The 27,793-nt window shown below is 48.8% G+C and overlaps 1 protein-coding gene across 2 annotated transcripts in view; it reads left to right on the top strand.

The window, feature by feature from the left end:
- The window catches only part of LOC138447740 (complement C3-like), a 2,843,165-nt gene that overhangs the window by 1,427,237 nt on the left and 1,388,135 nt on the right, over nt 1–27,793 (top strand). For both annotated transcript variants that reach the window (XM_069604045.1, XM_069604046.1), the window contains exon 27: nt 14,645–14,737. In XM_069604045.1, coding sequence (XP_069460146.1) covers nt 14,645–14,737 — 93 coding nt within the window. The remainder of the gene's footprint in view (nt 1–14,644; nt 14,738–27,793) is intronic.

Here is a 27,793-nt window from a genome sequence, read left to right on the forward strand (position 1 = left end):
ACATGTGAACTTGGGGCGATGGATCAACTGTTAAGATTATAACAAGATGGGAGTTTCCGACCCATGAGTTTCGGTAAATGTCAGAAAATCGAAGGAAAGATGAGATGAAAATGTTTTGGGGATCGATAGATATATGCTGAAAAATACATGCCCTATTCATTGGGCCAGTAACATTCCTGAGAGAACCCCTTTCATCTAAGCTGAAAACAGTACTTGGTCTGAACCCCAGAGGTACAAACTGGCACACCACCTTAGTTCACCATCCTACACAATGTTAACCAACTAAATTGCAGGGTTTCCCTTACCTGCCTAAAGGGAGAGAAAGGATAAGGACCGTGGACTGTGCTGTGAAGCTGAAATGCAGCATCTCAGCGCTTCAAGAAAGCAGGAAGATGCAGAAAGCTGCAAAGTAGCAAACCGAGAATATCTGAAATCTAAGATTGCGCAGCTCCTTTAAAGCTGTGCAGCCACCAGATGAGGCTAATTTAGGAACAACCCAATCAGGGATATGATACAATACACACACGGCCACAGACAACCACAAGCAGCAGTTTAAACACATCCAACACCTCCAACATGTAAGCGATAGAAAAGGAGCAGGGGAAGACCAATGAGTGGCACAAACAGGGAGAGAACAGTGAAGGGTGCAAAGTGGAAGGAGCAGGACTTGCTCTTTGATGCTCCCTATGGAGACAGGGAGACAGCCGCCTGGTGTAAGCTGTCCAAAAAAGGCTAACCCAGATTTATGGGTGGAGAAACTTGTCCATGAATGTTGAGAAACAAGGGGTCTTAAACATATCTGCCCATTAAATTCTGAGCAGCAAGAGGTTGTGAAGAGACTTGTATTCGATTATTGAGAAACAGGAGGACCTGGAGAGGTCTATCTGTTAAGGTTGTGATTCAAGAAGTTGGAGAGAGTTCCAACTGTGAATCACGAGGCGCTGGAGATGCCTTACCATCCAAATCAGAAGACAAGAGGAAGTGGAGAGGCCTAAAAGTGAAGCCTAAAATACAAAACAATTAAGAAGCCTCTAGTTGCATCCTGGAAGCAAGAAGACTGCAAAAGGTAATTCTAGGAAGATTCTTTCCAGGAAAACCTCAAATTGGGACTGGACATTTGTAGGGTAGGTGTTGGGGGCTAGAGGGCAGAGACAAGCCCACAACATTGAGTGGAGAAAAGTGCACAAGGGACAGGAGTGTTAGGAGTCCTGCAAACAAGGCAACAGACAGGCAACAAAGACAGTGATAAGAAAGGTGTAGGGAAAACAACAAGTACAAACACGTTTGATTACCACTTGGGGTGTACGCAGAATCAGGGAAATGTGTCGAGCCTTCTGAACTAGTTGTTGTTATAGGGGCCCACTCTGAATGCTTAGGAGCAGAAGGAGTGGGTGCTTGTGACTGGACCCTAAGGCATGAACAATGAAACAATACTCACATCACTGAAGCCTGTACGGCTCCAGCAGAAACAGAACAACGACTGGCACCTGAAACACGACCAGCACCCTATTTACAAATATGGCACAATGGAAAAGACTGAGAGGTAACAAAGAAAATGACAGAGATTACCCAGCAGCCAAACTCTGTACGAAGAAATTACACAAACGCAAGTAAGGATAAGAACAGTAACAGAAATATCCAGGGTAAGAACAGGAAGTCAAAGTGAGTAAGTTTCAGGACAGAGAACAAGAGTACAGAGCATGGCAAGAAGATAACAATCATAGTGCAAAGTTACAGGAGTGTGGAACTGCAGACTGGAAACTAAGGCCTGGAATCAAGGAACAGCGGACTGATCTATATAGCAGGAACAAGAAAACTCAGGATTAAAACTCCAGACTGCGATATCAAGGTTTAAACTGCATACTGGTAACACGGAATACAAGGGACTGTAACTCTGGATTGGAACAAGGGCAAGACTGCAGACTGATAACTAGGAAACACCGGACTGGAATCTAGAAAGCTAAAACTATGTAACACAGGCTATGGGCACAGAACAAGGAGGAACAGGGCTGCAGGGCAGGAAGCACAGGTGTGCAGGGCAGAGGGTGGGGGAGTGGAGGCAGAGTAACAGGGCTGCAGGGCAGGAAGCATAGGGCACTGGAACCGGAGCAGTTTCTGGAAACAGCAGAAAACCAAGGATCAAAGCACGATGGGCTTTCAGCAAACTCAATGCAAGAGCCCAGTGCTCCTGCAGGCAGCTGCTTAAATACTGCTACACTCTGTGCTGAAGCAGCCTTGTTAGCAGCACCTGCAGCACCACACCTGAAGGTAATATGCCTCTTCCCTCGCTGGACCTGAGAAAGTGAAAGCAGCACTGATCTCTGGGGCTTCTGGCGATTGTAGTTCTAAGACTGCTGCATAGGTATAGTCAGGTAGTGAGACCTGCCAAAAGGTGCATTATGGGGAAATACCAAAGTGATGCATAGGGAAAGTAATGACAGAAATATTGATAGGTATTGTCCAGGGCAGATTAAGTTGATGAATTCCGAGTCCCAATTACAATTAGTCCACAATTGGAGCCACTTGGTATTCCAGTGGAACAGTCGTGAGAGTAGGATTTTGTACATTCTTTTATTGGCAACATTTGAAATATTTATGTTAAAGCATAGCGATAGCCAAGAGGATAAGGACTTTCTAGGAATAGGTTTGGATGTTTTCTGTTGGCCACTTTCTTGGACATTGCTATCTCGACAATAGTGTTCCTAGAGGGACAAGTACTCATTCAGACTAGGTTTTGAAGCTTATGAGTTACTGGAAGCCTTGTCATAGGTGTTGCAAACACCAGGACTATCCCTTTCTATGTTGCTGCATCCTCAACACTGTTTTACTAAAGCATTACTTATTTGTACATTTGTCCATATATCCTGTAAGCCTTTGGTCCAACTGTTTCCCTAAAGTACTGAAGAATAAAAACCATTTGAATCACAATTCTTTTTCCAATACTTTTGTCATTTCTTGACCACCCTACAAAACCGATATGCAGATTTTGAACATTCCCCTCTTACCAAATTAATTCACAGTGAGGTCAGATAACAAATGTAAGTTCTCAGATGGGTCAGAGGCCACTCTATGCCCCACTCAGTTATTACCATTACTGCTAGAAAGGGTTCATTGAACCATAAATTGCAGTTTAAGACCCCACAAAATAGGGATTTATGAGACCACAGAGAGGAAAGTGTTAGCCACAGCCACTCTTACCAGGACTGCAGCCACTCCTAGGGCATTACTAAGAGATACCACTGTGAAATGTGGCATCGGTTGTCCCAATGTATTGTACATGTTCCGCAAAAAGGCTAGAACTCAACTGAGATCACATCCACCGCTGACCCCAACTTTCAACAAATGGCTCATGGTGTGTCCCCCAAACGTGGATGTTAAGGATGTTAATTTCCCCCCCAAGTTATGAAATGTGCCTTTCGGCATACCAGAGTTGTTTTGAAAGGCAGTGGTTGTGACCATAAAAGTTACAGACACATCCATATATATGGGAATGTTCAGAAAAAGGCTTCTTTCCCTCCTTTTGGAGTTCTGGAAATCAAGGATCTGGAGCATGTAGGCCCTACATTGTAGGGGATTTTAGTCCTACCAACATTACTTAGCCATGTCATCCACAACAAAGTACCATTAACAGTTGCCCTATGAACGGTCTACCATCAAGTCTAGAAAAGGAAAGGTCAATCACAATCCCAGTTCTGTTAACAACCATTACTTGACAGGAGCAGTCCTCTTCTCCTTTATTATTCTGCTCTGTGGGGTGGGTGGAATTTGGCACTATCTTTTGAGGTAGCGAGAAGTAACATCAGATAAATGGGTGCTAGATATAGTGTAGCATTTACACACACCATTTTGTCAGAGTTCTGTGACAGATCATACCCAATACCATCGATACCATCAAAACTAATTGGAAAATGAGGTTCAGAATCTTTTCATCAAAAGTAGAAAATTCCTGTTACACCGAAATAAGGGTGGGGAATTTTACTCCTGTTACTTTTTGGTCAGAATAAAGAACAGTGACTGGAGACCAAACCTAAATCGCAGCCGTTCTTCAGAAAACACACTTTTTCAACATTGGCGAAGCTTACAGTTTTGGCTATTGTATATGCATGATAAGAGGCATTTGTCAGGCACTGGCATGATGGTATTACCTGGCCATAAGATGGCAACAGCTGGATAATGGTGTGGATACCAAGGCACATTAGAGCAGTACCTATCATACCTTTACACAAGTTAAAACTGTTGGCTTTGCCATTGCATGTTTTTTAGTGCAAAGAACCGATGCAAGGACACATATTGTAAAACAAAATAAAGTGGCTGAAGAAACAGTTTTTAAATGCATATGGATTACACTAGTAGCACAATTACAGCTGCTACTCTTATGTTCCGTCGCCTTTCTTCCATACTGAAGGGACGTCTCAGGGAAAGGGGACGGGACCAGAGCTTGTTGCATAACAGCATTTTCAAGAACTTTGTCGCACAGCAGACCGCAGCAGATGCGCCGTGTTGCACCTAAATTGGGATAGCACTTCTCAGATCACATGTCCAATGGGTTCCGGCACTGTGCAGGCTTTTGGGGAAGCTTTGTTCCACTAACCCGCACAAATACGGCTGTCCTACGTGGAACAAGACCTCGCAAGGCATGCCTGCGACGAGTGCGGATGGTTTTTAGGCAGGTACCTTCTTGCCCATTTAATGACCTAGGAGCAGACGTTTGGGATGCCAGCAACGTGACAGATCCAGGACTGAGTTGCTGTGAAGGTGAAGAGAAAAAAGGTAAGTGAATCTTGAACACTAAGGGTACCCTGCGTCGGGATCGGCTCTTGTGATTGGAACCATGCTGAAAGGGCCTGACAGGCTTTGGCACTGCACACTGGGAAGGAGCTGTAGTCCGGCACCAGCTTAGTCCTGTAACCCATGTAGGGGCCTCAGTGGGGCACCGGCATGGGAGGGAGGACAACTCTGACCACATTAACGCTGAAATGATTGCTTAGAGAAATAATACTGACAGCCCATATACATCACAAACTGGGATTTTACTGCATAATAGAGCGCTAAAAAGAGATCCCAGGAGGATGTGTTTTGAGCAGGAAAGGTCAGGTAGTGAGCTGGAATGGCTATAGGGATTAGCATGGCTAAGGGCAGTCAGAATTGTCCCTGTGACCTAGTATGAACGCAACAATGTTTGTCTCCTCCCCCCATCCTATACTTGTTCTCCTCTCCCCTAACCCACAGCACTATCTGAAATGTCGTCAGGATCAGTGCGATAGTCACTTGTTTTGTTCCTCTCCCTCCTTTATCCTCCCCTCTCCCTCATCTATTGTAAAATTCCGGCTCTACCAGAAATGTCATCAAGGCTAGTAGGGTAGTTGCCTGTCTGTCTCCCATTCCTTCCTATCTGTGTCTTAGCTCTTGCACTATCTGACATGTCACTAGCCCGAGTACGATATTTCATTTCACATTCTTGTTCATGGCCTGTAAGAATGTCATTGTATTTTCCCTTGTTCCCTTCCCTGCCTTCCAACGCTGTGAAACACATTGGCCCTCATTACGACCCTTGCGGAATTCGGAAAACGATGGCGGAAATGCAATACCGCCATCGAATAGCGCTCGGTGCGACTATGACCCGTCACCGCAAAGTACGAAGCCATTAGCGACACCGTAGTGAACGCCAACGCTAACTGCACCAAGCACGCGCGCGCGCGCCATGCCAAACCGCAAACACCACCATGGCGCAAGGGTACGCCAATTCCGACCCTAGCGGACATGTACCTAACGCCATCAAGCATGGCGGAATGTACCATTCCGCCATGGTGAGAAGTACGGCATCGCGAATCAACCGTAAACGGCCCCACTGAGTGCCTGTACACCGCTCCCTGCCCACAAAGTACAACTCCCCGTAGGTGCAATGAAGTCACAATGCAACCATTGAAATGTACAAGTCACCCATGCATGCCAACGAACAAAAGAAACACAACAGGGGCCAATGGGAGCTGCAGGGCACAGATGGCACGAATACAGAAGCCATCCCAATGGACATGACCACAGTCCCCCACCAAGAAACGCACGCAAACACAGGCACCTGTGACCAGCAATATTCCGAGAATCACATCATTCCACCAGTCCACCTGGCTGACCGGCATCTGTCACACAAAACCCAATCCCCCGCCCCTGAGCATGACAACATTCAAACTGTCATATTGGCAGCCCCCATCCCTGACCTCACGGGCTTCGTAGGCAAACGCGCCCAGTACAGTACCACGCAACTAAACTCCGAAGCTGGAACCCAATGCAGATCTCCTCACAATACATCGCCCCCCAAATAGGCATATGCCACATCACTTGCAAAGAAAAACGCTACACGGGCCTAATCAGAATAGAAATTTAATGCACATCAAAATCACCAAGCCCATACAGCCATCAGGCCATGAACTCCAAAACACTTTTCACCATTGTGGGCTGCATCCGCAAGAAATGACCAGCCACTACTTGTGTGACGCCCTGTTCCCTCATGGTACACAGAGCCACATTCACGTACGAAAAGGCAACATGGAAGCGCACAGAACCGCAGGGCCGTCCCAATGGGGAGGCACTAGTCCAGCTGAAAGGCCGAAATGTTGCTCCGAGCCACCAGTACTGCGTAAGGGCATGTGGGCCATTGGCGATCGTCCCATAAGATCGTAATGCTGCTCCACTGATTAACACGAAGCAGCAGGTGTCGGGAGTAAAACCCATCTGCAGGAGTGGCATACAGATGGCAGTGGCAAAAGGGGAGGAGATACCTGTCAACCAAAAGAAAAGAAAAAGAACAGAATGGCCATCAGAACTACATTCGAACAACTCACTTCAATAATCACACTAAATCCACAGCCATATGCATGCTAGCCCACTCCAAAGGATCATCACCACCCCAAAACCACTTCCGACTCATAACCATCTATATCGAGGTGCAAACACCATCACAAACGAGTGTACCTGTGCATGCGTCTGTCAAAACAGAATCCATCAGATGGGAATGTTAACGTGCATGGACACAAGTGTCTGAGGGCGCGTCGAGACAGGGAGGGCTCAACAAAGCCAGATAGACGATGGTCCCACTATGGCAGCCCTGCATCACATAGCGTAGGGGAGGCGGATAGATCCCAAGAAGCCCTGTACATGGCAAACTCTGTATCAAATCACCTGCCCATGCATCCATTCATCATTCCCTCATCCCGGGATCAAAACGCCTGAATAATTACTCACATAACATTAGAAACATCCATTGAGTCTGTGCGTTATGCAGCCTGCAAAATCCACAGTGCCCCAGCCCGTAATTCCAGTGTCGTGAAGTAACATGTATTTGGGAACGGCCGGCCTCATCGCCCACGTAGCTATTGCGCATCCCAAACTATTCATATCAATCATTGCTTCCTCGCCATGGCCCCTGTCTCAAGGACATTGAACAATAGAACGTTATATTTGCAGTCAGACCTGTGGGCATCTCCTCGCCGCTAGCTGGAAACCGAAAGCGCCGCCCTTCGAATTCCTCATTTGCAACATCACGTCGAAAAGGCATCTGTGGCCGTTTGAAATCACTAATTATTCCATCGAGTGCGGCTGTGTGTGAAAATGGCAACTGCCTTCACCCACAAATGGGACGCCCCGCCCGTCGTTGCAACTCGGTACAGTGATGCATGAGGGCCCACCGTTACTCGAGTACTACGTTCCACTGACCCTTCACAAGTCTGTTCGCGACTGCAGAGATAGCATGGGAAACAATGGGACCACAGCAGAATGAACATATCAACCAATCTTACACGGCCATCGGGTACAAATACATGATTGCAATAGCAAGATGCCATTCCCAGAATTGCAGCGTTGTGCGCGGGACGTGCCCGGCCAAAGGGGAGAGCAGTTTGCACAGGTGGAATTAATCACCACAGGTGGAGGCCATACAGCCTGAAAACACATAAATTGCACACCCAGTCTCCTCCCACAACCACACCGAAATGCTACCGGCAGGACTCGCGATGTTGGCCCTGGGGGACCTGATAGCACTGCAAGTACTCCAACTCCAAGAAGAAGACGAACACCAACTACAACCGGCCGCACGAAGGGGACGCAGGAGGAGGAGGAGGCCAAGGCAGGGCCAGCAAGGGCCGCCAGCACAGCCACTACCACCACGCAGGCAGCCCGCAATCCCACGCCTCCGAGCACATCCGTTCAACCTCACTGATGAGCAGATCCACACCCTCTACCGTCTGGACCGGGACACCATAGCCGCCATTGTGGACATGACACAGGCTGACCTTGTCAGCATGATAGATAGCCCAACCGCCATCCCACCCCTACTGAAGGTGGTGTCTGTACTCCACTTCCTGGCCACAGGCACCTACCAGCACACAGTCGGACAGTTGCATGGCATTTCTCAGCCACTGTTCTCACGGACACTATTGCAAGTGCTCGATGCCCTCCTGCAGCACGCAGACGACTACATCTCTCTACCACGCTCGGAGCAGGAAATTACCAACACAAAAGTGGGATTCCATGCACTTGCCGGCATACCGGGTTGCATTGGTGCCATCGACTGCACCCATGTTGAATTGGTCGTCCCACATGCCATGGAGGCCCAGTACCGCAACCGAAAACAATTTCATTCCCTGAATGTACAAGTGGTGTGTGACTCCAACAGGATCATTACACATTGTTGTGCCCGATTCCCTGGATCAACCCATGATTCTATGGTCTTGAGGAACTCTACAATACCACGCTACATGGAGCGACACGCAGGGAACAGATCCTGGCTACTCGGTGAGTCTCATTACATGCATGATTATGTGGGGTATGTGATTTGGCAATGACCTGGCAGGAAGGGGGGGGGGTGTGCGTACGTAGCAATGGCATTCCACATCATGCGTTTCTCGTCCACATACAGGTGATGCTGGATATCCACTGAAGAGATGGCTCCTCACACCAGTCCGGAACCCACGGGACCAGCATGAGGAGGACTACAACCATGCCCACTCACGTACCCGTGTAGTCATTGAACAGGCATTCGGCCTACTGAAGACTCGTTTCCGCTGCCTCAGCAGGTCTGGCGGGGCACTCCTGTACCGCCATGAGAAGGTTGCAAAGATGGCCATGGCATGTGTCATGCTCCACAACATGTGCGTACGTAGAAATGTGCCCATGCCCCCTGACGCAGAACTGCAAGCACCTGATGATGGTCATGATGAGGGTGGGGATGTGGCAGCACCTCATGGAGTCTGCGAGGCACCGGAGGCCCGTGACATTCGTCAGCATCTCATTGATGCATGCTTCTAGCACTCACGCCTGGTGGCTGATACATGGACACGGGACTCGTGGCACTGTGTGTGTCTGGGACATGCACAATATGGACTGTACGCCTATGATGGCCTAGTACACAAAGATCAATGTCCACACATCTCATTGGTTGATCGTGCACTGTTTATGGCATATGTGATATCATGTTGAACACCCTATCGACCCGCCACCCAAGTGAGCCCAACACACCCCCTCCACCCTCCTACCTCCCCCCCGAACACCAGTGTCCAAAGATGCTCATTGTCAGTGGGCAGTCGCTATTGCAAGCCCCCTCTGCGGGTATCAGGGGCACCCCTGCCTGTGGAGCGCAGGTTCCTCCCAGATCTACGTTGGGGGCTGACCTGGACGGAACTTGCAACGGATGATGTGTCTGCCTGCTCACGTCCATGCATGTCCCTAAGGGTTTGCGAGAGCTCAGTGAGCACACGGCGCACTGCGGCAAGTTCGGCACATACGTCTTTGGACGTCGCATGCAGTTCCCCCCTCAGGCTCTCGGTGCTTCTCTCCATTTGGACTCTCAGGCTCTCGGTGCTACTCTCCATTTGGACTCTCAGGCTCTCGGTGCTAGTCTCCATTTGGACTCTCAGGCTCTCGGTGCTACTCTCCATTTGTGCCCTTAGCGTCTCTGTACCTCTCTCCATTTCTGCCCTAAGTGTCTCAGTTGATGTTTCTATGTCTGCCTTAGTGCCCCCACATTCATCGGCATGGTCCTTGAGGAGCGTGGCCAGTTGCTGCTGTTGCACGATTAACTGGTCGAGGGACTGTTGCCTCTGCTGGGCCATGGCCATTTGCGGGGGTGTCACAGAGGGGCTGTTGTCCTCATGTTGCCTTGCCACAGGGCTTGTGGGGGATGGCCAGTCGTCGTCTTGTGGGTGCCCCTGCGTGGTATCCTCATGTTGTACGGGATGGGACAGACAGGGGGATTGGGACAGGTCATGGATGGATCTGACTTCGACATCCCCGTCTTCGGTGTCCGAGCATGCTGCCATCAATGGGGTGTCACCTATGGTGCTGCTGCCACCAGAGGCAGTGCCTTCTGTGGCATCCATTGGGGGGACCTGTGGTGGTGGTGGTGTGGGCATGCTGGCTGCTGGGGTGCCTGTTGATGTTCCCTCCTCTGTGCTGCCACCTGATTTGTGCTGCTGCCGTGTCTTGATGCGTGCAGCTGAGGTGGAGGGTCTCTGGCCGTTGGTCTTGGCCCTCTTTGCAGGTGTGCTGGTAGGGGTGTCCTGAAGCTCGTCGTTTGGATCGGACCCTGTGGTGGAGTAAAGGAGGGCGAGGGTTATTGATGGGTCTGTGGGAATTGGAATGGCATTGTATCACATGCATTGGAGTGGTACCTGAGGGTGATTTGGGTCGGGGCCTTGGAGGTGCTTTCATTTGTGTGTGGAGTGAGGGTGCAGTTGTTTGGCAGCCTGCAGTTAGGGTGTGCCTGCTGCACGTGTAGTGCGTGTTTTAGGGGTTTTTAATTATTTATGTATTTATTGTGGGTTTTAACGTGCGCTATCAGGCCGATGTGTGTGGACGTTCTCCTGGACATGTGTTTCTGTTGCACTATGTGGACGCATGGTACTTCACATGGATGGACTGTGTGGATTTGGCATTGTTTTATTTGGCCCACCTACCTGAATCTTCGGATGTCTGCACTCCTTTCTCCATCCCTCCGACTCCCTCTATGCTCTCCATTCCGATGGTGGAGGCACAGATTTCTTCCCAGGGGGTCAACTTGATGGGTGATTCAGGGCCTCCCCCGGTGGCTGTGGCAATGTTGCGGTTGGCAGAGAGTATGCTGCGGACGCGTATCCGCAGGTCGTCCCATCGCTTGCGGCATTGCTGTGGGGTGCGGGGTGCGGTCCCCACCGCACTTACCCGCTGTGCCACCAGAGCCCATATGGCCTTCTTGTTTGCAAGTGCCGTTCTGGTCATTTGCGTGGAGAAGACGACGGCAGCATTCTCCTGGAGGGTCTCTGTTAGCACGGTGAGTTCCTCACGGGAGAAGTGGACCTGCCGCTTGCGGTCGCACGCTTTCTTCGCTACTTTTCCCATTTTTCTTGGTTTCGCTAGGGTGGATGACGGGTTGGGGTGTGTTTCAGGGTAGTGATTTTAGTGGTTGTGTGGTTTTAGTGGTTTTATAGGTGTACGGCGGGATGTTTCCCGTTCCGGGCCCATGTTTTAACTTCCGTTTCCGTATATTTCCGGTCACCGTACTTTCCGGTAGGCGCACACTGCGGTGACCGCTAAGAGGGGTGGCGGTATTGCACCTAGGGCGCCGTACGGCGGCGGTGTGGGCCGTTTTGGGGTCATTTCCGCCATCGCGGACTTTGCACTTCCGCCATGGCGTGGTGCTCGTGCCCGATGGGTCGGAATGGGCCGCACTTTGCTCCTTCGTGCAATGGCGGAAACGCTATTTACGCTGTGGCGGTCCGGTCAGTCACTTTCCGCCAGGGTCGTAATGAGGGCCATTGTGTTTACTAGGTGCTATATAAATAAACTATCTAACTGAATAACCACAAGCTGTGTGTCTCCCCTCACCTCACATTTCCTCCTACCTGTGTTCTAATGCAAAAGTTTCAGAATATAGATGGCACGTAAGCGCCACCTAATATCAAAAACTGAAAATGACAACACTCAAGCTAGTAATCATATGGATCAGAAAAGAAGACTACCTACTGTGACAAAGCCCCATGCTGGAGGTGGGTGATGGGACTTGGGTCACCTTGAATGCTGGAGCACAACCCACTCCATGAACGGAGGATCTCCCAGGCTACCCAGTCTATCACTGGCCTAAAGTTAAAGAATCCTTCAAGAGCCTAAGTGTTCCCTGGTACACTAGCTTTACATGGACTAGGATAGACCAAGGGAAATATTCCCAGAGGCATAATTTACCCAGGGGACAAGGTAGGACTGGAAGAGAAAAGCACTTGCCACAAAATTAAATAAGTAAGAACCCGGGCCCAACAGTACCCCTGTAGGCTCATACATAATACTGCTGGTACACTGGAAGAGTTAAGTTACAAGATAGTTATTCTGAAGTAAAGAGAAGAGCATTGAGGGCTATGGACACTCAGTGGAGCAATGACTATGTGGTAGAGACTCAAAGGAGCAGTAAGTAGGAGGGTGAGATGAGTACTAAGGAGAGATAGAGAGAACATCAAGAAAAGGCAAGACTGAGATGAGGGAGGTTAAAAAGAACACTAAGGAGGAAGTAGAGAGTACATTACGGAAAGAGGCAGAAGCAGAGTTGAATGATGTTAAAAGAAGCAACATGGTGGCAGTGGGCAAAGGTTGAGGCGAGAATACCAAAGAGATTAGGGGGGACGGTGGTGATGAAAAAGAGTTTTAAGAAGAAGGTGGGAAGAAAATAGAAGAGCTGAGTAGAACTATCAGAGAAGGGAGGAGGAGGAAAGACTGGGGTGGCAGAAGAAAAGATCGGAGTGTGGCACATTGTTAAGGAGTGAAGAAAGAGAGAAAAGCAGGAAGGAAGACAAGAGGAGAAGATGAGCAATGCTGAAGGAGGAAGAGATACAGATGATGAGGTGCCCAAGACAAAGGGTAGTAAGAGAGAAGGATGGTTAAGTCACGAAGGCCTGGAGAAGCTGTGGGACGGACTGTGACCAAAACAAAGAAGTTACTATCCTAATGCTTGGGCCACGTTTCGATGACCCAGTCACCAGGGCTTGTTATGCCGGGTTTGCTACAAGAGAAGAGACATCTTGACAACTTCTACAAAAATTCAAGCAACTGGCTTCAAGAACCAAGAAAGATGTATTGTTTCCCCCAAAAGACTGCGAGTGACTTTTACCTTAAATGTGGACAGAGACTGAGGGAGAGATTGACCGACAGGATCACAGTTCTATAGAGAAAGCTTGATTTGTGTGTTTCCCAAATTCCCACTATGTGTTCCCAGTCAAACCAAGCTTTTCTGTTTTCATTCTTCAGCCCCTTTATTGATTTGTATAGTTTTATAAAGCACAAAACAGACCAAAGTGGGTGTCAGAAAGCTGTACAGTGAATAGCAGAACATATCAGTAGTGGCAAGGTCATAATTGAGAGGGTGGAAATTACCGGTCAGGTAACAGCCTGTGGCCCAAATTACAGGCCAGAGCGAGCCAAGGGCCTTAATGTTGGTCCAGACCCCATTAACTGAGTGACAATGCCTGCCCACCAAGGGATTCTTAGCTTAAGAATGAACTTTTCACTACCTACACCTGATTTCTGGCATACGTATAGCTTATTTTTTTTTAATTGAGAAACAGCACTGTGGCCGGTATACAAAATCTTTAAAAGATAACAAAACAAAATGGCCGCTATGGACAAATATAGAATGGAACTACAGGCAGTCCCTGTACCCTTTCCATGATGCCAGTTGCCGTTGACGGGAAGAGATGAAATGGCAGGAGTGGCAGAGAGCAGGCCACGGGGGAGGCGGCCACAGATAAGTGGGGCCTGGGGTAGAGAGGTATGGGAAGAGGGAAGTGGTAGGAAAAAATCTGGCGCGGGGTGGAACAAAGGCTTTTATTTTATGTATTTATTTAATTGTTTTTTTTATAACGCTCCTAATACCGTACCTGAGTTCGGTATCTAAACGCAGATCTGGGATTCGAACCTCTGTTGCTCTGCATGTTCTTGCTTCCAAGACCAGCGCGTTGCCCCTGTGCTATCCTCTGTTTTGGCCCGGAACGTAAGAAGGCTGCTTCCTGCTGCTCAGGAGCTTGGAACCCTGGATACCATGAGGTACAGCCCACCTTCCGGGCTTCCTGATTGGTTGGGAGGTGTCACCTCCCGGGTGCTAAAAGCAAATATTAAGCAAGAGTACTTGCATGTACACTAAACATCATCTTAAGCTAGTCAAGGTAGCCACAGAGCGCAAGAGCATCACAAGATAGCTAGAATAAGATGATAGTTATCTCCTTTCTGAATACCAACAGATCACTAATGCCCCGAATTTCTTCTGGGAGCAAATTCCAAAAAGTGACGCAATTAATTGAGCATAAACAACCAAGACCCTTAGAGAGTCTGCAATAATGCGAGGCAGGTGTCAAGGGCCTCATCGAAGAGCACCATCTCCAATGCTTCTTAACATAAAATGTGGGGCAGACCCTTAGAGGGTTTTATAGGCTATAGTTAGAAGCTTAAAATCAATCTGTGCTTTCACATGTAATAAATGAAGTTTCCTTAATACGAGAGAATTATGTTCTTGTTTGCAGGGTTTCATAACAATACGGACAATGGTATTATCGATTTCTGTAGCTTGTGTATATAGTGTATATACTGCCAGCCTTTCAATGCTGTGTAACTCTGGCTTATTTTCTTTTATTTTCAGATGTCCTCTGGATCTGAAGGGAAAGAATCTTTAACAGCTTTCGTTCTGATAGCATTAAACGAAACAAAGGAAATGTGCACTCCATCCGTAAAGGTGAGCAATGTATTTGCATGATGTTCAAATCTGTCGTATTCTCTCCAGAAAATATAACATTTATTGAATATTTCCCTGATAAGCTCCTCTGCCCCCCTTTTCTCCATTGGTTTCCTAAATTGTTGTTCTGAGCCTAATTTATTTTTCTGTGGCGCATTATAAAACATAAATAAATGATAGTGCGGGGTCGCCGCACTATAGTTAAGCTAAGTATCAAGTACCATAGACAACCCGAAAAATGAATGGCTAATAACTTTTGACTCACAACGGATTTGGCTGAAATTTTGCAAACTAAACTGTACTTACACCCGTGCTCCCCCGAACACCCAGACTGGACATTTTGGGAAAGAGCAGTTAAAAAATAAAGACGTTATTAAGAAAATAAAAAAACACAGTTTCGACCTAGTCCCCATTTATTTTCCCATAGAGGGAAAAGTCCAATTTGTGTTCAAGCGCACAGCCAAAACCGCTGGATGGAATTGGACCAGGTATGAAACACTAACGAAGGCCCTAGCTAGTGGGACTGAAAGACATGTATAGTGGCCACGGATGAAGGCCGTGGACACCTAGTGGGTCAAAAACATGTTAGGGCAATATGTACAGTGGAAACGGCTGAAAGCCATGGCTGAAGACCATGGCTAGTGGCCCAGTAGTGTTTTAAAATATACAGTGGGCACAGTCAAAGGCGTGATCACTGGTCAGGCCTGAAGGCCTTGGCTAGTGGGCCCAAAACATATGTGTATTTGGCCGTGGCCACCTAGTGGGTCCAAAAGAAACATATTAGGGGAACATGTACAGAGGACATGGCTGAAGACCGTGGCCACTGGCCATGGCTAGTGGCCCAGTAGTGTTTTAAAGACATATATAGTGACAGCTATTTTAAAGACATATAAAGTTGCCAGGGTCGAAGGCCGTGGCCACCTAGTGGGTCCAAAAGAAACATATTGGGTGAACATGTACAGTGGACACAGCTGGAAGCTGTTACCATAAATAAATCTGTGGTACAACAACACCCTTGAAATTCACTGAAAAAACATTAGTTAAGGTGCAGTTAAATTGAGCAGATTTTTATAATTTTTTTCATAACTTTTATTGAAATCAACATATCGGGCCTCATTCCGAGTCCGGCGGTAAGTAATAGTAATTACCGCCATGGCGTAAATACCATGTACGATGTGGTCGGAAGGCGCTATTTCCACCATATTCCGACTTCGCGTGCACGAGTATTCCGCCATGGCGGTAAACTCCCTTGCGGCATAGCGCAAAAGGTCCCGTCAAACCCCTTACCGCCATAAGCCTAGACGCATTTAACACCACCGCCTTCGATCGAATCCGTAATTAGCGGTGACCGTAATTTACGCTGACCGTAAATTACGGCAACCGTTAAATACCGGAAACGGAAATAACGTCATCGCACAGGAACGGGAAGCATCACGGCGGCCATATTTAAAATCACAATCCATTGCAATCCTCACCATACAGGACATACAGGACTCCATACAGGACTCAGATCGACCAAATATACAACAGAGAAGATCATCATGCCAAAAGTTCTGAAAAAGGGAGCTGCGCGCATCCGAAAAGAAAAATTCACCCAGGATGAGTTACAGGTCCTGGTCGACACCCTGCATGAACATGCAGATATCGTATTCTGCGGCGACATGCGTAGGCCCACCATCCTCAGAAAGAAGGAGATATGGGAGTTGGTCGCACAGAGGGTGAGCGCCGTCGGAAACACCCCCCGCAGCACAACGCATTGCCGCAAACGGTGGGATGACCTTCGTCTCAGGGTGCGGGCCATCATGTCAGCAAACCGTCAGCAGGCCCTGGAGACAGGAGGAGGCCCAGGCTCACCCATTAAAATGATGCCCTGGGAGGAAACATGTGCGGAGATGATGGGCACAGAAGCCATCGAAGGTGTGGGCGAAATGGATTGCGGTGACCCCTCATCCGCTGATGCAGGTGAGTACATGCATCCTTAATTTAATTCACCGCAAAGGGCCGCCCAAAGAGTCACATCATGTTTGCTTCGTAGCCCCCCCCCCCCCCCGCAACCATGTCGTAACAAGTGGGACCCAGGATGATGTCAGGTGCAAGGCAGACACCCATATTGGCCATTCCACACAGAAAGCTGGCCAATGTCACTCACCACTGTACTCCGCCAACATGATTGACCCCGCCAACAGTATGCTTTTACCATCCAAGCCAAGTTCTCTCACCAACCAAAATATCACCAAGACGCTGCTCTCCCAATGTGTTACCATAGGCTTGTAGTCATGATGACCCCCAGATCATTGATCATGCTGTCTCTCTCCCTCTTCCCCCCCACAGGTAGCGGACATGAAAGTGAGGAGCAGGAAGGCTCCCGGCCAAGTACCTCCCGGGCCAGGGGCAGGGTACAGCGCATACCTGCTGGCAGACATAAGGCCCATTCCACGCCACCTGCTCCAGCAACCCCCATGGAGGGTACACAACCCCCACCCGCGCACCTGGACATGGCTGCAGTTCCGCAGGAAACATGCCCCACGCTGCACCCTGAGGAATCCAGCATGTCAGGGGAGAATGCTGCCATGTGCCTCCTTAGTGTGCCAGACAGCCCCACATCCCATTCCGGGGTCAACGTGGAGGAGACCAACGTCTGCAGCCCTGAGTCACCATCATACAGCCAGGTTGCACACAGCGACTCCGGGTCGAGTGATGGGCCAGGCCTCACAGGCGAAGGGGCAACACCTGTCTCACATCAGCCCACATCCCCTGGCGCAACACCTGAGAGGCCTGCAGGCACAATACCGAGCCTGCAAACCACATCCCCCACAACGGCCGCAGAAGCTGTGCACTCCCAGAACCTCACGGCCATGATTGAGGAGTTTCTCCGGGACAACCGGGAATCAGGGTTGGTGCATCACAATGACCTGCAGGCTCTGGGCGAGGTCATCACTACATCAACAAACCGGCTCTGTGAGGTGCTCGGCAGGATTGCTGATGCCCTGGAGGCAGCTACCCCCAGACCTCAGCCCCAGCAGGAGGAACCACCCTCCCAGTGCTCCTCCACGCAGACCAGCCCGGTCCGCAGATCACAACGCACAATGCGTAAATGATTCCTCATGCTCGGGGCGTGCCCATTGACTATGAAGCCACACACATGTGGCCTATGTAGTATTGATGGGACCATTGTGGGGCTGTTGTGGGGGGAGGGTGAGGGGGGTGAGGGTGTGCGTGGGAGTTGGGGGGGAGGGGGGTGAGGGTGTGCGTGGGAGTTGGGGGGGAGGGGGTGAGGGTGTGCGTGGGAGTTGGGGGGGAGGGGGGTGAGGGTGTGCGTGGGAGTTGGGGGGGAGGGGGGTGAGGGTGTGCGTGGGAGTTGGGGGGGAGGGGGGTGAAGGTGGAGGATTATTTGTACACGTTTTCACATGATTGTAAAATACACAGTTTGGTGTTTCCTTGAAAACAGAGTGGACATTGATCATTGTGCATGTGTCTTTTAATGTCTCACAGTGCATGTAGTACACGTATCCCCACACCCAGTGCCCAATGTCCTGTCATCCTCACCCCCTCAGCTGACTTGTGACTCAGAAATATTGGTCAATCAATGCTTGTCGCACGTGACGTCCCTCCTGTGCATCGGCCCCGTGATGCTGTCCTGCCATTCCTTCCTCCTCCTCCTCCTCCTCCTCCTCCTCCTCCTCTGGTGGGAGCAGACCCACGTCAGGGGGCAGTGGCACGTTCCGATGGATGCACATGTTGTGCAGCATTGCACATGCCATGGTGATCTTGGACACCTTCTCGTGGCTGTAGATGAGGGCCCCACCTGACCGGCTGAGGCAACGAAATCGTGCCTTCAGAAGTCCGAAGGTCTGCTCTATCACCACCCGTGTACGGGTATGAGATCTATTGTAGTCCTCCTGGTGCCTGTTTTGTGGGTTGCGGATGGGGGTCATGAGCCATGCCTTCAATGGGTAGCCAGCATCACCTGCATGAGAGTGGAATGAAGGTAAGTGTTCGTGCAATAATGGTGGAGAAATGGGCTAATCTGACATTGCAGCAGGTGTTCACTGGCCATGCACACATGTCCCAGGATACAGTGACCCCATTACATCGTACAATGGCGTTGACTGCCCCAACCTTATGCATCTCTCTACCCCACCCTTTACCACCCTGGTGGAGTATGCTGGCAGCCTACTCACAGCCCCAATGGACTGCCATGGCCCATTCCGGTTACTCACCAAGCAGCCAGGTACGTCGTTCAGCATGTCGCTCCATGTAGCGTGGTAGTGTAGAGTTGCGCAGGACCAAGGAGTCATGAGTTGATCCGGGGTATCGGGCATTGCATTGTGTGATGGTTTTACTTGCATTACACACCATCTGGACGTTGATGGAGTGATATTGCTTGCGGTTGCGATACGGCACCTCCATGGCATGGGGCACCACCAATTCTACGTGGGTGCAGTCGATGGCACCTATGCAATTTGGCATGCCTGCAAGTGCATGGAAAGCAGCTTTGGTATCATATGTCTCCTGGGGAGTCCGGGGGAGGCATATGTAGTCCCTTCTGTGCTTGAGGAGGGCATCGAGCACTTGGTTGAGTATCCGGGAAAATATGGGCTGTGAAATGCCATGCATGTGCCCCACTGTATGCTGGTAGGTCCCTGTGGCAAGGAAGTGGAGCACAGACACTACCTTTAGTAGAGGGGGGATGGCAGTGCTGATTTCTATTAGGCTCACTATGTCGTTATGTATCAGGGCCACTATGGTGGTTATCGTGTCCCGGTCAAGGCGGTACAGGGTGTGTATCTGCTCTGGTGTGAGGTTGAAGGGGGTGGGTCTGATGCGTGGGATTGGGGGTTGACGGCGTGGTAATTGTGGCTGCACCGGTAGGGCATGCTGGCCCTGTCTCTGCCTCCTTCTCCTCCTGTGTATCCTCTGTGGTGGGGGCTGTGGTTGCTGTGGTTGCTGTTGTTGATGTTGTCGTCGTTGCTGCCTTGCAAGCAGGGCCTCCAGCTCCATGAATGCTGCGAGAATTGGTATCATCTTGGTGTGGGAGGGGGTGTGGTGTGTGGGTGTGCTCCTTTTGTGCTGTGCCTGACTCTATGGACTCCACCTGTGCTGATTGGGTGCACCTGTTCCTCTTTCTGGCACTGTTCAGGGTTGTTAACACCTTCTCTGCGATGCCGGTAATTACGCCATGGCGTTAAGGTACTTTGCGCCCTTGTGGAGGCCGTTTTTACCGTGTCCGCTTTACTTGGGATCAGCACTGGTTAACGCCTTGGCGTTATTTCCGACGTGGTGTGTCGGGCGCGCGACACTGGTACGCTATTTACGGCGTCGTACTTTACGGTGGCGGTAATTACGGTGTGAAGGGTCGGAATAGTCCACGGCGGAAAATGATGGCGGAATTACTTTACCGCCATCGTTTTTCCATTAGCGCCGTACTCGGAATGAGGCCCATCGTGAGTACAGAGACAATCTTCGCTTTCAGTACAGTACAATATAACAATTTTAGAGAGGCGACCCCGGATTACAAGAGATTCGCTGAGTCACCACTAGGCACAGGCAGGGATAGAGTACATCTCAGACCGGCTCACAGCAGAGAGAATTGTTGCAACAGAGGGGGTTCAACCACCATAGCAGGGTATTTTTCAGCAAAGTCAATGAACAGGGCCCATACAGAGACATACCTTGCATAGCGACCCTCGCACCATGCTGTGATTTTGTCTGCCACCAATATGTCCCAGACCCTAACCCACCACCACTGCGCCATCGGCCCCTCAATCGTCTTCCAAGTGCGGGCAATGACCAGTTTTACTGCAAATTGGAGATGCTCAATCAAGGTAGCCAGTGAGCCGGTTAGAGGGAACAACCCCATCCCCCCTGCATCTCCCAGGATCACCACTCGTGGGTCAGCAGGAAGGTCCAACCCTGTGATCTCCTTTATCTTTGCCAGCACTTCCTTCCAGTAAAGACCCACCTTACGGCACACCCACACCATATGAAACAGTGTGCCCACTGCCCCGCAGCCCCACCAGCAGGCTGCCGAGTAATTTCCGTCCATGTGGTGTAGCCTCTCATGGGTAAGTGACCACCTATAGCAAAGTTTGTAGGAGCATTCCCTGTCCGTAACGCACCTCGAGGACATAAGCATCCGTCCCCATATTAGTACCCACTCCTCATCATTTATGGGGCCCCCCAGATCCTCTTCCCAATTAGACATATATGGCATGCGCATCACAGGGTAACCCGTGTCCAGAAGCTTATACAGCCGAGATACCTCCCCCTCCACAGTCCCATCCTGTAGTGTCAGCTCTAGGGCAGAAAGAGTTCTCGTCATCCCTTTCCTTGTGAGTGACAAGCCCAGTGCCTCAATTGGGTGTATCTGAAGCGTTCTCATTCTTGTATATTGAAGGTGAGTTTACATTCTTCGAATGACAATGGCATTTTGTCTTTAAATAGCTGGCGTATACATTCCAGCCCACCCTCTTTCCATTTATGAAAATCCACCCTACTGCACCCGGGCAGAAACCTGGGTTATTCCACACTGGTGCAAAGGGTCCTAGCCCTCTCCCTATTCCCCATCTACGAAGCACCCTCCCTATGTAATAGAGAGTACACTTGGTTGTCGCAAGCAAAGAGAAGCCCCCCTCCTGTCCCATATGTCTCCCCCTCAAATGCCAGGTCAACCGGTGACTGGGCCTGTTCAATGAGTTTCCATTTTGGCGGCAAGGCCTGTCTACTTCACGTAAAGGCAGATCTGAGCAGCTAAATTTTAACGGAACACGTCCGGTACCCCCAATCCTCCTACCCTTGCCGCTTCAGTAAAACCCTCTTGAATAACCAGGCCCTTTTATTCCCCCAGATGAAGCCTAAAATCTTCCCCTGCAGAGTACGGAAGTCTGAGTCTGGAATCTTCACCGCCAGAGCCGAGCTCACGTAAAGTAAGCGTGGTATCAAGTTCATTTTGACCGCCTCTATGCAGCCAAACCAAGAGATCCCCTGTTGTCCCCACCTCCCTAAATCTTCGGTCAACTCCCCAAACAGCGGAGGAAAGTTGGCTCAATACACCTCTGAGAGTCTGCTCGGAATGCGGACCCTCAGATACGGGCTATAATCCCGAGAACTCTGTATAGTTTTTCTGTCTCTGGGCCCAAGGGACACGTCCAGACCATGTGATTTGTCGTAGTTGAACCTGAACCCGGAAGCCCGACCAAACTCATCCAGCTCCACCAGCACCGCTACCAGGGAGGCGGCGGCATTGCTCAGTGTAAGCAGGACACCGTCCGCATAGAGGGAAACCTTAAAGTCCATGGCACCCACCCTCACACCCTTGATCGTCCCTGCTGATCGGATGCGACTGGCAAATGGCTCCATGCACAAAGAAAAGATTAGGGGGGAGAGCGGGCAACCCTGCCTTGTACCCCTAGTGATGTTTAGGCTGGATGATGTTCCTCCATTCACTCGTCGGTTTGTGAATTGATTCTGGTAGATCTGTTATGCCTTTTTTCGCCGATGGCAGCTTAGACGGCATTTGTCCCTGTGTGGAGCTATGATTCGAGGAAACTCCGATATAGCAAGAGAATCCCATGCCAGCAGTCTAGTTGTTTCACGTTGCCGTCAGGAGCACGTGATCAGTCATCTGTTTCCTCTTAAGGAACCCAGAACTCCGCTTCAACGCGTCGCTTCTGCTGAATGTGATGCTTCGTAAGTTTGCTACAATTCAGAATCTCAAATCCTATTCTATCGACAGCTAGTCATCTATCTTTTTCTCACTAACACTCCTTTTGTTATAGAATTGTATCTCGTCCTGGCCTGCTCCCTTCCTCTCCTTCGTTCAGTCCAGGGAATTCCCTCCTCTCTTCAAACAGGGCTCTCCATTTGATATTCCGCTCTAGTCAGAAGCTCCGCCTATCGGAAATAAGTCCAATTCCTACATTTGGTCTTTCTCTCCTTTGTTCAGAACCACTCTTACCATTCTCCCTTTTTCAGTTGTTACCCTCTTCTTTGGAATACCACTCTTTCGACTGCCCGGGAATACCCATTCGAAGGATCTAACTTCAGTCATCTCCAAAGTTAGTTCAGTACTTTTCTCATCAATTTACCCTTCATTCTGCTTTCCGTATACTTACCTGTTATTCTCGTCCTGTAGGTCTCTTTCCACTCGCCACTTAGAGAAAGGCCATCCTGAGAGACAACCAGTCCTGACGTCCTTATAAGAAGGCTGATTCAAGATCTCCAGGGTTTTCTTTCCCAGAGGGTTTCCCTTGGGTCCGTGTTTCCCCTCACTGATTCTTTTATGTTCGGTACTAGGGGGAACAGGGATTCCGGGGTGATTCTTCTCGTCTGCTGTTGCTGCTCTGAACACGTTGGCATCCGATCAGGTTAGTGTTTTTTGTAAATATCCTTTTTTTGGAAATTGATAACCTCAACGGAGTTACAGCTGTAACAGTAAGCGACGCCCAATAGCTGATCAGATCGGGTGGCAATTACATGGAGCAGCAAATGCAGCAATTAATGGCTGCTATGCAGTCTATGTCACTAGAAATGCAAGCTATCAAGTAGGATAATGCTCAATTAAGGCAACAGGTGACCCAAGCGTTTTCTGAGACTCCCCCAATTTCATTGAGTTTGGGCAGATTTGATGGGGATCCTCATAAACTCAAGGAATTCTTGGATAGCTGCACTGTGCAATTCACATTTAAACCCAGATTCTTCCCAACCGATAAAGATAAGGTGGGATTTTTGATCTTGCATCTATCTGGTCCTGCCCTAGCTTGGGCTACCCCTTTAGTTAGGTCAGGTAACGCAGTATTAGATTCCTACCCAGCATTTGTAAACAGTTTGAGATCTATGTTTAGTCGCCAGGAAATTTCAGTTACTACACAAGAGAAGCTTCTTGATCTCCGTCAAGGAAATAAGGACCTTCTTGTTTATATCACCCAGTTGAAACAATTGTCCTCAGAGGTTGGATGGCCAGATGATGGACTCCTAACTTTGTTTCGCCGAGGACTCTCTGAGGAGTTGAAGGACAAAGTTTCCAAAGTTCCTTGACCGGCCAACTTGGCTGAAATGATAACCCTCACCATGCAAATAGACTACCGACTTCAAGAAAGGGCGCATGAAAAGAAGAAGCCTAAGGGAATCCGTACTCATTCGGATCCTCTGCCCAGTATTCTCAAAACCCCTACGGGTGAGGAACCTATGCAGATAGGGTCTGTCAAGGGTCCTTTAACAAACACCGAAAGAGAACGAAGGAAGACACTGGGGCTTTGTATGTATTGTGGCTCCTCTTCTCACATACTACGTGATTGCCCGATTGTTCCTCCGCGCAGAACCAAACCTCAGATGGCGGGAAACGCCAAAGCCCTGCTGTAGAGGGAACCACGGTAGGGAAATCTATTCAGAGTTCCCCACATACTTTAGGAGTGTCTCCTGAACAGCCAGTCTTCCACCAATCTATGATTGTGCTAGCATTGACCTTTAGCCTTCCAAATCGTTTAATCGTTTGTAGTGGGCAGCTACAAATGGCATTTCAAGGACTCTTAAATCTTGCTCCACTTCAATCCAGGGAGTAGATGGCAGTCCCTTAATATCTGGACCTATTAGAGAACAGACCAGTCCTGTGACTTGTATGATTGCCTCACATAAGGAGAGTTTGACTTTCGATCTGATAAAGGCTGCCCAGTTTCCTGTCATTTTGGGACTCCCTTGGCTATGCACTCATAACCCGTTTATAAACTGGACAGCAGGGACTCTTTTTTTGGGTTCGGAGTATTGTTTAGCCCACTGTATATCTCAAGAGACAGTTGGAATTCAAGTTCCATCGGAAATTTCCAGTACTCCCACAACTTCTTCTATTAATCAGTTACAGACAGTGCCTGAATATCATCAACAGTACCACAAGGTTTTTTCAAAACCCCTTGTTCCCTCTTTACCACCTCATCGTCGGGATGATTGCCACATCGCCCTGCTTCCCGATCAGCCTCTTCCGCTCGGACGGATGTATGTCCTGTCTCAAAAAGAAAAAAAGGCTCTCAAGGAGTATCTTCACTCTAATCTACAGAATGGATTAATTACGGAGTCCAAAGCTCCAGCTGGGGCCTCTCTCTTTTTTATCCCAAAGAAAGACTCAGAGGAGTTACGTCCTTGCATAGACTATCGGGGACTCAATAAGATCACCATCCCAGATAAGTACCCAATGCCACTGATTAAAGACATCTTAGAAGCAGTTCAAGGAGCAGCATTTTACACCAAACTAGATCTTCGCGGGGCTTACCATCTGATCCGAATCGCCCCCGGAGACGAATGGAAAACAGCTTTTCGCACACCTTTTGGACACTTTCAGTATCAGGTGATGCCTTTTGGACTGATAAATGCTCCCGCTGTTTTCCAAAGGTTTATGGACCATTTATTTTCCGACATTCTTCTTCATTTTGTAATCATCTATTTAGATGATATCCTAGTGTTCTCTGCAAATGAGGAGGATCATATTCATCATATGAACATCGTCTTGGAGCGCCTTCAGGCTAATCAATTGTATTGTAAGGCTGAAAAATGTGAGTTTCATCAAGCACAGATCTCCTACCTGGGATTCGTTCTATCAGCTCACGGTATCTCCGTGGACCAGAGGAAGGTTTCAGCCATTCTAGATTTGCCATCCCCCACATTGGTTAAAGAGATCCAACGATTTCTAGGATTCACAAACTTTTATCGAAAGTTTATTCCTTGTTATTCTGAGATTGTCTTACCCTTAACAAGGTTACTCAAGAAGGGAATACGTTTCAAGTGGGATGAACAAGCTCAACATGCATTTGATACTTTGAAAGGTCTCTTTACCTCTGCATCTATCTTGGTTACTCCAGATCAGACTCGTCCATTTATTGTAGAAACTGACGCTTCTAATCATGCGCTAGGGGCGGTCCTATTGCAACAATCAAGTACTGGTGACGAAAGACCTGTAGCCTATCTTTCGAAGACATTCACTCATTCTGAAGAAAATTATTCTGTACTTGAAAAGGAGCTTTTGGCTATAAAGAAAGCCTTTGAAGAATGGAGACATCTCTTATTGGGTTCCCCCTTTCCAGTAGTGGTATGTACTGATCATCAAAACCTTAAAGTACTTCAGCAGGCTCAAACCACCAATAGCAGGCAAGCAAGATGGGCACATTTTTTTCTCCCATACCGGATTGAGTTCACCTTTTTACCAGGGAATCAGAACCTACGAGCGGATGCTTTATCCAGTAAGAATCCTCATGCTACTAGATTCTGTTCTGAAAAGATGTTTCCCCAAGCTCAATTTATCTCCATCATTTTTGATTTTCTCCAAGCCCTTAAATCTGAAACCTCAAATCACAGTCAACTGTGTGAAGGATTAGCTACATCCTACCATCTAACTAGAGATCAGGGATTATATTTTCATGAAGGCCAAGTATTGATTCCTACATACCCATTACAATTGGAAGTTCATCGAATGTGTCATGACACCCGTGCAGCGGGACATCGAGGTATTCAAACTACTCTTGATTTGATTAAACGTCACTTTTGGTGGCCTACCCTTCAGTCAGATGTCACAGATTATGTAAAGGCATGCAGTGTTTGCATTCAATCGAAGTCACTACGATCTCCTCCCTTCGGATTATTGGCCTGCATGCCTATACCAGAAAGACTGTGGGAGTCATCTCTACTGACTTCATTGTCGATCTTCCACCTTCGTCTCTGAACACGGCTATTATGGTCACTGTCGATTACTTTACCAAGATGGCCCACTTCACTCCATTACCCAAGCTTCCAGGAACTGCCCAGATGGCTAAAATATTCATCTCAGAAATATTTTCAAGACATGGTCTTCCTGATACTATCATTTCAGATAGAGGCCCTCGATATGCATCCTGTTTCTGGAAGGGAGTTTGCCAAGCCTTAAGCATCAAGAGAGCTCAGGATATCATCCCCAGACCAACGGGCAAGCTGAGTGCTTGAATGAGAGATTAGAAGGCTACCTCCGCTGCTTTGTGTCGGCTGCTCAAGACAACTGGGTAGAGCTTTTACCTTTTGCAGAGTTCGCCTTTTACAATGCCAAGCATGCAGCATTAAAGACAAGTCCCTTCTACTGTTCTAATGGATATCATCCTTCATTTGTGCAATCCATCTCCTCAACCTCCTCACAAATTCCTGGAGTAGACAGTTTGATAGCTGATATACAAGATGGACATCGAACGGCACGAGTTGCACTGCAAAGTGCACCAGACCATGCCAAAAAATATGCTGATAAACGCCGTCGAGCCAAGCCAAATTTGAATCCAGGAGACAAAGTTTGGTTGGCCTCTCGCTTTCTGCCCAAACATCTGATCCCTTCCAAACTATCCCCAAGATTCTTTGGACCCTTTGAGGTACTAGAGCGGGTGGGTTCAGTGGCAGTGTGACTGTCTTTACCTCCCTCTTGGTCTCGCATTCACCCTGTTTTCCACTTGTCCCAGATCAGGCTGGATGTACCAGACCATTTCCCTCGATCCACCAAACCTTTACCTCCTCCTGTTCTGACTTCTTCTGGGGATGAATATGAGGTTGTCGCTATCTGTGATTCCAGATATCGTTGAGGCCGTCTCCAATTCCTTATTGATTGGAAGGGTTACTCCCCTGCAGACAGAACATGGGAACCGGCATGAGGAGTACATGCACCTCGATTGGTGCACCGTTTCTTTCGTCTTCACCCGGGTAAACCGGGTTCGCCTCCCGTGAGGAGTGGGCATACTGTTACACCTTTTCGCCGATGGCAGCTTAGACGGCATTGGTCCCTGTGTGGAGCTATGATTCGAGGAAACTCCGATATAGCAAGAGAATCCTATGCCAGCAGTGTAGTTGTTTCACGTTGCCGTCAGGAGCACATGATCAGTCATCTGTTCCCTCTTAAGGAACCCGGAACTACGCTTCAACGCGTCGCTTCTGCTGAATGTGATGCTTCGTAAGTTTGCTACGATTCAGAATCTCAAATCCTATTCTATCAACAGCTAGTCATCTATCTTTTTCTCACTAACACTCCTTTTGTTATAGAATTGTATCTCGTCCTGGCCTGCT

The sequence above is a fragment of the Ambystoma mexicanum genome, chromosome 3q (assembly GCF_040938575.1).
Source record: "Ambystoma mexicanum isolate Mex_15411 chromosome 3q, UKY_AmexF1_1, whole genome shotgun sequence".
Lineage (NCBI taxonomy): Eukaryota > Metazoa > Chordata > Amphibia > Caudata > Ambystomatidae > Ambystoma > Ambystoma mexicanum.